The sequence below is a fragment of the Camellia sinensis genome, chromosome 7 (genome assembly GCF_055761805.1).
Source record: "Camellia sinensis isolate YWXY chromosome 7, ASM5576180v1, whole genome shotgun sequence".
Classification (NCBI taxonomy): Eukaryota; Viridiplantae; Streptophyta; class Magnoliopsida; order Ericales; family Theaceae; genus Camellia; species Camellia sinensis.
In genome coordinates this window covers 58,224,309-58,235,508 of record NC_138967.1, presented here as the reverse complement: position 1 = coordinate 58,235,508, position 11,200 = coordinate 58,224,309, and the positions used below count along the sequence as shown (strand labels likewise).

Below are 11,200 nucleotides of genomic sequence, written 5' to 3'. Positions count from 1 at the left end.
AGGCCATGTGTGTTTGTTAACTAGTATCCAAAATGAGTGCAACACAATGTCAAGTATGAATATCAAAGATTGTTATTGGAAGTATACATGGAGACATGGCACCAAAAAGTGCTAAAAGGCCCAAAAATTCTCTCAGTATGTTTTTTTTCATTGTGAAGCCTGCAAGAAGAGGCAGATCAAATTAATTGTTACTGATCATAAGAAAAAGATCAAATTAAACACAACCCAACACAGCACTTCTCAACCATTTAGGATTTTCTATGGAAAGTGAACTACATAAGAAAATAGTTCTTAGCAAGAACATCTAGTGTTGTGAATGACCCATAAGTTTCTCCATAATCTACACCACAAAATTTCACAATAAGATAAGTAAAAAAAAGGCAGGAATTTTGCGGGCATAGGTACCTACCTCAGAAGGAGCCTTCTTTAAACACAGGGAAACAAATTCTTTCATAGGACGAGAAAAATGTTCATCCAACTGCACAAGAAAAATTAAATAACTCACTTTAATTGAAAATTTTATTTATCAAGCGTTGAGTCCAAGCCAATGGACGATTTGATCTCCCATTCGTCTCTACCATCATGTAATAACCCTCACCACTGATTACTGACAACCCCACTGATTACTGCTAAACTGAGACTGATTATGATAAGTAATTGAATTGACTGAAATACTGAATTGACTGATTGAATGTACTAGTTTAAATGCATGTCTATATGTTTAACTGTTTAATTATCTGTCCATGTTTTATGTTGTAAATCGCGAATTGAAGGCCTTATCGGCGGTCGAATCTGAAATCGATTGATGTTTTATGATCATTAGAATTTATAAGATTTTATGGCATATTTTATCTGAAATGTGATTTGGTATGGTTAAATTAGATCAAATATTGATAAATTGCAAACTTGGACTTAATCACAACCTTGCCATGCCTAGTGACCCACTAACTAAACATGTTGAGCCTTATTACACTTGACCACAAAACATTTTCTTCAGCCATTCCTTGAGAGCATAGCCGACTAAGAGGAGAGAGTGAGAGGAATTGAGTTGTTCTTGAGAGTTTGGCTTAGAGGACTTGAAGAATTGAAGGTTTATTTGCAATTGAGCTTGAAGATTTAAGGTTGGTGTTTCACCCTCTCATTTGTGCAATTGAGTTGTATCTTGCATAGTCCACGGTTAATAAGTGGTCCAAGTCTAGAATTGACTTATAATGTTGAATTGTAGCATAAATCATGCATGCATGCTTATATCCTAGCATTTTGAGGTTGAATACATGGAATTTGGTACATGCATGTTTATATTTTTGCATTGGACCATGAACTCATCTTGGTTTTGAAGGAATTGGCTCATTTGAGCAAGTAATTGAAGCTTTGAATTGGTTTAAACTCATGCATGTCATGTTTGTGTTATGTTCTTGAGTTTTGGTTTGAAATTGGATTTATTTGAACTACCTTTGGGCTTTGATTTTTTTTTACAATTGAGCTTTGAATCATGTTAAACTATGAGTTTTGAAGTGTTTTTCAAGAAATGGGCCCAAAGGAATCGAATTTGATACATTTGAAGTTGAATTTGAGCTTGAGGTTCAAATCTGGGAATTCTAGATTTTGAACTCACGCTCGAGCGGGGTGACTGGCACTCGAGCGTGAAATTCGTACTCCTAGTATTTTGCACTGTTTTGATGTCCACTCGAGCGAGACCTTGTGTCTTACGCTCGAGCAGATGTCGAGCGCCCAATCGAGCGTGATTTTCACCTATCCAGCACTTTTGACTGTTTTGCAGTACGCTCAAGCGTCTAAGTCTACGCTCGAGCGAAAACCTTTGTCTGCATGTCCGCTCGAGCGGAGTAACCGACGCTCGAGCTGGAACTCTGTTTTTTGAAAATTCTGAAAATGCTTTTAAAGTGCATCTTTGCATCCTCATTTCATCCTAGGCATTCTTAGGCCTAGTTTAAGGCATCTTAATGAGGATATAGATGTAGAACCACACCGAGTCAAGATAGGGATTAAGTTATTATTTTCCCAACTGTGTAGCTCAGTGTGTGTTCATTCTGCAACTGTCTAGGATTGGCTTTCTGAGGACGCGTTCTAGCTTAACTGTAGCCCAGAACTCTGTGAGTAACAACTGTGTAAAGATATGTTCAAATATGGTTATCTTCTGAACAATTGAGCTATACTGTTTTCTGAAATGATACTGTTACTGAATGAATGATGTCCTAATTGTGAACTGTATTGTGGTATCCTTAGCAACTACTGTTACTGTTACTGCTACAGAGATCTCTGTCGCTTCCCATGTTGGAACCACTACTGTTTACTGATATGATGGCCATCAACTGACTGTTCAGTCTGATAAGACCTACTGTACTGTTTTGCTATTGGACGTACCACATATGACTGTAATGACTGAATAATTGATATACTGATTGAATTGACTACTTTCAATACTGTAAGGACATTCATTCTTAACCTCTTTACACATTATGTTATTCACTGGGCTTTAGCTCACTGCTCATATATATATATAGGTGTTCAGGCACCGGACCATTGCTAGAAGCGTCGGGGTAAACTCCAGTTTTGTTAAGCCAACCTATGTGCCTCACTGCGAGATTCCGAGCCCGTTCAAGCTATGGCTTAGGGGTGTTTTAATTTCCCCCGTCTGTCTCTATATCTGCTTTGTATTATTGTATAGACTGATAACACTGTACTGTACTGTCTTAATAGGGATTAAGTCCCTGACCTGGATGATTGTAAATGTTGTACAAATTGTTTCGCACTGATTGTATATATGTATGAAGAGTCTTTTTGCATACAGACTGTCACAGCTCATTGGACATTGTTCATTTACTGTTTTGGCTTCCGCCATGCCCCTGTACTCTGTATTATTGTCTGACTGTTAAGCAAGCCTTCGGTAATCTCGGATTACTGGCCGGTTACGGTACTAAATCCACAGGGGCGAGTTTGGGTCGTGACACATCACTCTCGTCATTTGGGATCACTAAGTACCTGTAAGAAGAAGAAGAAATATATGTTCATATCATAATCAATCATACCAGGGGCAGGGACTAAACAAAGTTCTGTTCTATGAAATTATATGACAGAAAAGAGCCTCTAAAAATGGTAAGTGGTAACTGGATTTGCCATAAGTTGTGTTATTACATAGTACATCGTGAAACATATATCCTATACAAAAATCATCGTTGAAGAAAGATGTAAGCTCAAATCACTAACACTACCAATAAATCTTGAACCAAAAATGAATGGGAGTAAAAAAGGTGAAGCGAGGCCATGAAAACAGCATTAACTAGCCTGGTTCCCACAAATGCTAATGTTATTGAAGCAAGACTGACAACTTTTAAATAAAGCAACACCCATGTAAGTTGCAACCACTCCAAATAAAGGTTTTCATACTATTCTTGACAACTAAAGGCAAAATCTTACAAGATAAACTCTTAAATTATTAATAAAATACTTGAATGAACCATGAGAATTCTCTATCATAATTAAAAATAAATAAAATAAAAGGCCCATAGACAAAAAGAGTAGGGGACTTACATCATAAGCTTCATTAATGTGGTGTAACTGAACCCCACAATTGTTTCCTCTGCAAACATCCGGATGATACTGAAAATTCGATCATATTACAAACATAATTATTAATTAATAAAATGGGTTCCACATTAATAATTAATCAAAAAAAAAAATTAAATCAAATCAAATAAATGAAAAATAACATTAAATGAAACATGCATCAAATGCAATTGCAATTAAATTTTTATTTATTTTTTATCCGATATTTTTTCAAACCACTCATTCTAAGCATAATCAAAAATGTTTGAGAATCTAATTTTTTTTTGCAAAAGTGTCAACTTTACTACCTTGTCACATTAGGTGAATTTAAGATCTAAATCTTGAGTTTCTAACATTTTTCAAATGAATTTAAAAATAATAAATAATAAATAATAAATTAATAGGAAAGGAGACCAATCAGAACCTGATTTTATAGAAGAAGATATTAATCAAAAAAGGAAAATATAAAAAACAACATTTTGAAAAGAAAATGGAAAGAGAAATTATATGGAGAGCAAGTTGTCTGAAAGCTTTCTTGACCTCGGATTCAGAAGCACCTGGTTGAATCCTCAATGTCTTGTAGGGATCGGTGACAGCAGAAGAAGCAGAATACGAAGCAGTACAAACCCTAACCCTGTCATTTTTCCTCATCGCTTTCTTCTTCTTCGAATTCTTCAATTGGATCCATGAAGAAGATCCACAACCTCGGCCAATCATCCCAGAAACACTCGCCATTCTCAACGATCTTGATCACGATTCTCTCACAACAAATCACAAAAACAGCCTTTGAATTGCACAAACAATAATAACGACTATATATAGATATAGATATATTGAGATTTGAATAATGAGAGTTTCGACACGGCATCTTATTGCCACTAGATCCCCCTCCAACACCAGCACCAACAGCTTCTATACTTCCTCCAACCATTCGGATGACCTCCACCTCGTTGCCCGCCGTCGTCCCCCCTTGCCGCTGCTTGCAGTCGAGAGAGAGAGAGAGAGAGTATTTTGGGAATTTTTGAAATTGGGGATATTTTTGTTTAAGGGGTTGGGGATTGGGGATCGTGAGTGAGAAACAAAAGGGGGGAAAGAAAGGGGGAAATTAGAAACAGCGGGAAAACGAAAAAGAAAAAGAAGAGGGGGATTTGGGTAGATGCCGTCGTCACCCATGCTCACAGTCGCGAGAGAGAGAGAAAGAGAGAGAGAGAGAGAGAGAGAGAGAGAGAGATTTGGTAGACATTAGGGATTTTGGTTATAAGAGAGTGGGGATTTTAGGGAGCGCGGGAATGGAAAAAAAAAAAAGAGGGGAAATCGTGCGGACGGGATTGGGAAAAAAAAATAAAAATAAATAATTTTTATCATAAATGAATATTTAAATAATAAAAAATAAATAAATAATAATTTTCATTTTCATTTTCTTTTCGTTATTAAGGTTGAGAATTTATTTGTTTCATTTTTATTTTAATGAATAAAAAATTATTTTTTTATTTTTTATTTGGTAGAAGTAAGGATAATATTTTAATAAAAATTATTTTCCATTAAGAGTGATGAGTGAGAGAGAGAGACGGAGAGAGAGAGACAGACAGACAGACAAAGAGGGAAAGAGATAGAGAGAGAGAGACAGAAAAAGAGAAAGAAACAAGAGATCATAAGCGATACAAAAAGAAAGAGAAAGAAAGCGAAAAGAGATGAACGAGAGAGAGAATAGAAAAATAGAGAGATAGAGAGAAGATAGATGAGCGAGAGAGACAGAGAGAGAGAAAAAGAGAGATGAATGAGAGAAATAGAGAGAGAAAAGAGATGAGAGAGATAGAGAGAAGAGAGATAAGCGAGAGAGACAGAGAGAGAAAACAAATGATAGAGATAGAGAGAAGAAAGATGAACGAAAGACACACAGACAGACAGACAAACAGACAGATAGACAAACAGATAGAGAAAGAAGAGTGATAAGGGAAAGAGAAAGAGAAGAGTGGTGGTAGTTGAATGGCATTTGCAGTAGTGGTAAATGTGGTAGAGAAGATAGGTGGTGAGAGGGAGAGATGAGTGAGAGACGAATAGAGAAAAGAGATGAGGGAGAAAGAGACAGAGTGATGAGCGAGAAAGAGACAGAGTGGTCGCTAAAAGTACATTTTCTTGTAGTTGATCGATAAATCGAAAAGGAGCTTAATAAATAAAGAAGAGATGGGGGAGAGAGTGAGCAAGGCGAACAAAGTGGGTGAGAGAGAGATAGAGAGATAGATAGACAGACAGACAAATAGACAGGCAGACAGAGAGAGAGAAGAGCGATAAGTGAGAGAGAGATGGAGAGAGAAAGAGATAGAGAGAGATAGACAGAAAAAGAGAGAGAAACAAGAGATGGGTAAGAGATAATCAAAAAGAGAGAGAAAGAAAGTGAAAAGAGATTAATGAGAGAGAGAGGTAGAAAAAAAAAGAGACAGAGAGAGTGGTAGTAGTAGTGGTAGTGGTCATAGTTCCACCCATTGATTTAAGTATGGTGTTTGTTTTGAGCTTTCAAATCATAATTCTACATCCATTTTTCAAAACTCAAATTCAAAATATAATCATTACTTTTCGAAACTCATAATCAAACACAATTCAAAACTCTTTTCAAAACTTAATTCAAATCAATTTTTTTAAAATTTTAAATATTTAAATATTTTAAAAATATTTTAATTTTGTGAGAGACAGATAAAGAGGAGAGACAGAGATAGAGTGATGAGCGAAAGAGAGAGAGACAAAGTGGTTGCTAAAAGTGTATTTTCTTATAGTGGATCGATAAATCGAGAAGGAGCTCGATAAATAGAGAAGATGAGAGTAAGAGAGTGAGCAAGACGAACATAGTGAGGGAGAAATAGACAAATAGACAAGTAGAGAGAGAGAGAGAGAAGAGTGATGAGTGAGAGAGAGAGGGAGAGAGATAGACAGAAAAAGACATAGAGAGAGAGATAGATGGAGAGAGAGAAAAAGAGAGAGAAACAAGAGATGAGCGAGAGATAGACAAAAAGAGAGATAAATAGAGTGAAAAGAGATGAGCGAGAGATAGACATAGAAAAACAGAGAGGCAGAGAGAGAAGAGAAATGGGCGAGAGAGATAGAAAAAGATATAAAGATAAGAGAGAGAGAGAGAAAGAAATGAGAGAGATAGATAAAAGAGAGATGAGCGAGAGAGACAGAGAGAGAAAACAGATGAGAGAGATAAAGAGAAGAGAGATAGGCGAGAGACATAGAGAGAAAATGAGAGAGAGAAACAGACAGACAGAGAAAAAAGAGTGATGAGTGAAAGAGATAAAGAGAAGAGAGAAAGATAGAGACAGAGAGACAGGAAGATGAAAAAATGAATGAAAAGAGAAATGTTATATCAAAAGAGTAAGACGATATTGTTTTTTTAAATTTTTTTTGTGACAGAAAAATACCGTTGAATTTATTCAAACCATTTTGTGACTGTATATATATGAAGCTATCTCAAAACCACAATCACTATGCTAGGTTAGAGTTTTTCAAAAACTCTTTTGAGAAAATTATACTTTCTTGTTTTCCATGTTATATTGTTTTTACTGAATTTTTTTAATATTTTAAGTATTTTTTTTAATCTTTAGACACACCTAACATAAATACACCTAAAAAATAAAAAAATTGTAAAAAAAATCTTTTAAAAATTCACTAAATACCAAAAATACAAAAAAAAAAATACAATAACTCAATACATTTTTTTTTTTGTATTTTTATGTATTTATTAATTTTTAAAAATATTTTTTCATAATTTTTTATTTTTTAGATACATCTAAGTAAGGTGCATTTAAAAAAATATTTAAAATTTAAAAAATATTCGCTAAAAACAAAAAAAAAAAACACGAAAGGCACTTTTTGCGACGGCAGAAAATGCCGTCTCAAAAAAGCAGAGTATTTGCGACGGCACCATTTGCCGTCTCAAAAAAGCAGAGCATTTGAGACAGCCAATAGTGTCGTCCCAAATACTCTCATTTTTTGAGACGGCAAATAGTGCTGTCGTAAATGCTCTGCTTCTTTGAGACGGCAAATTGTGCCATCGCAAATACTCTGTTTTTTTTAGACGACATTTTTTGCCGTCGCAAAAAGTGACTTTTTGAGACGGCAATTGTGCCGTCGCAAATAAGTCCGTCTCATAAACCCACTTTTCTTATAGTGGGATAAAATTAAATTTCAAAAACTCTAGCAAACAGTAACTCTAAACCTCTTGATTATTCTATTACTTTAAAACAATAATATCAAGACTTGCTATATCATTTTGTATTAATTTTTATATCACAAATTTTCTATCTAACATTATTTTTTTATAAATTAATAAATCATTTTCACGGGTCATTTAATGTTAAAACAAAAATAGATACAGATCAATTATAATGTACATCTTTATTTTTATTTTTTATCTAGACTTAGAGAGGTGTTGTTTAGCACCGTGAGCCTACCACGCGTTCTGTTTTAATAGTTTGAACGGTTGAGTATGGCTACTTATATATATCATTTATATAAAAAAAAAAATTTAAAATTGATTCAATAATTATAGTAACTTTATTTATCCTGTTTGTTTTGAAAAAAATAATGATCTATTTAAAAAAAAATTCAGATACAAATACAATAAAATGAAGATGTTAAAATTATCGATTCAATTTATTTATTTTTTATGAAAAATATATACAAAAAATCCTAAAAAATAACAATTTCAATCAACCTTAAAATAGTTCATAAAGACAAAAAAGACTAAAAATAATTAATAAGATAAAATGATACATCCTACATATTAATTAATCATTTTTTCTCTCATAACTTTTTATTCAACTATAAAAAAAAATTATAATTTGTTTCAAATATAATTTTTTTTATCTCACAAAATAGTTAAAATGTTTTAAAAAAAAAGAAGCTAAAATAGGAGAAATTATTTAATAATTCTGAAACATCACGTGACCATATTTCAAGTTAATCAACAATTACTTAGCCCCCGTGTTGTTCTCCATCCTTAACATAAATCGTAAGCTCCTACCCCTTTCTACGAATCAAAATTTTGTAAAATATCATGTATACATACTTTAAAAATATTAAATAATCACTCCTAAAATAGTTAAGTTTCCCAACGACACCTAAGCTTATTTTTTATTTTAATCCTAATTTTAACCTTTATCTTTATCTTTATCTTTATCCTCCCCTGGTTTACGAAGTTGATGGTGATTATTGTATGTAAATAATTATGACAAGTCTTTCAATTTCTTTGTTACAATTATTGACCATCGAACATAACCAAATCAGATCAAACAAAACATCCCAATAAAGAACAAAAAATCACACTCCCTATCTCAACCAAAAGAAAAGAGAAAGTAAGTGGGTGTTTGGTAATGAAATTTTTTAGTTTTTTAAATTAAAATTTATAAAAAAGTAAAATAAATTAAAATAATTGATAAAATAAAATATTATATTAAATCTATAATCATTTTATTTTATTTTTTTATAAATATCACATCTAATTATAAAAAAAAATTTAAAATATAAATATTTTAATTTATTAAAATAAACAACTTCACAAACGAACCCAAAATATAAAAGGAACAGTGATACATCCCTCAATAAATAAAACATTAAACAGAACTCTATACATTTGACAATGAAAAAAAAATAAAAAATAAAAATATCATATCAATTAAACCCACGACATCTAAAGTTCCATTAAAACTCTCTTATTTTAGAGTTCGGAACATTTTTAATATAAAAAATGGATTAATAAATTTACACTCAAGGAGCAGTTTACCCCAACTCCACTCCAATCTCCTCCACAAAAGCCTTGAGATTCATGTCCGAAGATCCACCTTCCTTCACTGCTTCTCTTGTCAACTCCTTCCATTTCTTTGCATTTCTCCGTATTTATTGTCCTATCTCCTCAACCCCCATCACTTCCTCTATACACCTCTTAACCTCTTCACTCTCTACTATCCCTTCATTTGCCCTCACTCTCACCCCTGTTTTCCACACCTCTGTAAGCATCTTCGCATTCGTCGTTTGATCTGACGAATAAGGAAACGCCACCACCGGAACCCCAGAGGCCAAGCTCTCCAACGTAGAATTCCACCCACAATGCGTCACAAAACACCCCAAAGACGGGTGCGAAAGAACCTCTAGTTGAGAACACCATGGCACTATCATCCCTTGTTGCTCGAGTTCTTCAATACAGCTTAGCCTCTCTTCTTCTTCTTTTTCTTCTTCGCGACTCTCTTTTGTTCTCATCACCCACAAGAATGGCCGATGACTTTCCAACAAACCTCGTGCAATTTCCTCTTTTTTTTGCTTTGGTAGAACAATCAAGGTACCAAATGATATATAAACCACCGATGATTGGGGCTTCGAGTTCAACCATTCGACATATTCTGTTGATTTTTGAAAGAGGTCGCCGCCAAATGAAGTATCTGATGGGTCTTGTCCATCTAAGAAAGCCGATGGAATCAAGGGCCCAATTCCGATCAAATTGCAATTTTGAATAGCTTTCAAGGCCTCGGGTTCTAATGCATCGCATGTGTTCACAAGTACTTTAGGGTTGGATTCTTCATCGATTGCATCTACAAGCTCTTTGAATAATTTCATCCAAAAAGCGTGTGAGCTTAAAGGAATTAGAAGAGAGGGAAGGTCATGGCCGTAAAGCCGTGGCAATCCCGGTAATTCAAGGAACCAGGAAGGGTCATTGTGATTTTTCACAATGTCCTCTTCATATCCATTGAAGTAATAGTAGTAGATATCCAAAACCGCAGCAGGTTGAATCCAGAGGAGTATGGATGGGACGTGACAATCACGCGCCATCGCGGCTGCCCAAGGGAGGAGGAGGGTGTGGACAACGCACGTGACGGAGCGGCCTTCGTCGGAGCTGGTGGTGATGACGTCTCTAATTTTTTTAGAGCAGCTAATTTTCATCTGAGAAAAGTATTGTTGGATATCGTCCCCGGGTTTAAAACCATCATCCGGAAAGGCGACAAATTTCAAGCCCTCCGGTGTTCCGGCAGTCATGCGGCGTTGGGCGGAGAGACCGGTGGTGAAGGTGACCTGGACGCCCATCGAAACTAGACGCTTGGCGAATTGGAGACAAGGGTTGATGTGGCCCTGTGCCGGAAAAGTGACGAGGAGGATGTGGCGGTGTACCATATTGGCTGCGGCGCGTGTGGTGGTTTGGAGTTGTGTGTTATGTTTCTTTTTTGCTACTCTATCCAAAAACCCAGTGTTGTTTGTATGCTATTGGCTTGAATTGATATAAAAGCTCCGTTTGTTGGAACGTCCATTTGTGCTAAAATAATTATCCAACAAGAAATGCCCCCATACACCCACTGGGGGTCGACCCCCAGTGAGGTGGCAGTCCATCATTTGACAAAAAAAAAAATTGTTTTCTTTTTTTTTTTTTTTTTTTGGATTTCAGCCAGTGGGGGTGCGACACCTCACTGGGGGTGCGACCCCCACTGGGGGTATGCATCACTGTTGAATAATTATATAGGATAAAATAAATTATCAAAAATGCTTGGACTCCTATTTTAGAAATTTCATAATTTTTTTTGAATGTGTGAGATTTATTTATGTACGTGTGGAATTCATATTATCAATGATTAAGATTCAAAATGAATTGTAGGAG

General features: G+C 35.0%; 2 protein-coding genes across 2 annotated transcripts; both read right to left on the bottom strand.

Moving 5' to 3' along the window:
* Positions 1-304: 304 nt before the first annotated feature.
* LOC145795833 (chaperone protein dnaJ 8, chloroplastic-like) lies at positions 305-4,299 on the bottom strand. The gene is made up of 4 exons (XM_082880755.1): positions 4,105-4,299; positions 3,550-3,618; positions 410-478; positions 305-340 (listed from the first exon to the last, which is right to left on the bottom strand). Exons 1-4 carry the CDS (start codon positions 4,297-4,299, stop codon positions 305-307), a joined length of 369 nt encoding a protein of 122 aa, XP_082736881.1.
* A 4,776-nt stretch (positions 4,300-9,075) lies between these two features.
* Positions 9,076-10,874, bottom strand: LOC114288113 (crocetin glucosyltransferase, chloroplastic). Its single transcript, XM_082878003.1, has one exon. The coding sequence runs from the start codon at positions 10,720-10,722 to the stop codon at positions 9,457-9,459; it is 1,266 nt and encodes a 421-aa protein (XP_082734129.1). The 5' UTR covers positions 10,723-10,874; the 3' UTR covers positions 9,076-9,456.
* Between the last annotated feature and the right edge of the window lie 326 nt (positions 10,875-11,200).

Excerpts from the sequence above, each read along its gene's own strand:
- LOC145795833 (XM_082880755.1), bottom strand. The coding sequence starts at position 4,299 with ATGGCGAGTGTTTCTGGGATGATTGGCCGAGGTTGTGGATCTTCTTCA. Across the intron at positions 3,619-4,104 it reads CAGGTGCTTCTGAATCCGAG|TATCATCCGGATGTTTGCAG; the intron begins GTCAAGAAAGCT and ends TCGAATTTTCAG. Across the intron at positions 479-3,549 it reads ACATTAATGAAGCTTATGAT|TTGGATGAACATTTTTCTCG; the intron begins GTAAGTCCCCTA and ends TTTCTTGTGCAG.
- LOC114288113 (XM_082878003.1), bottom strand. The coding sequence starts at position 10,722 with ATGGTACACCGCCACATCCTCCTCGTCACTTTTCCGGCACAGGGCCAC.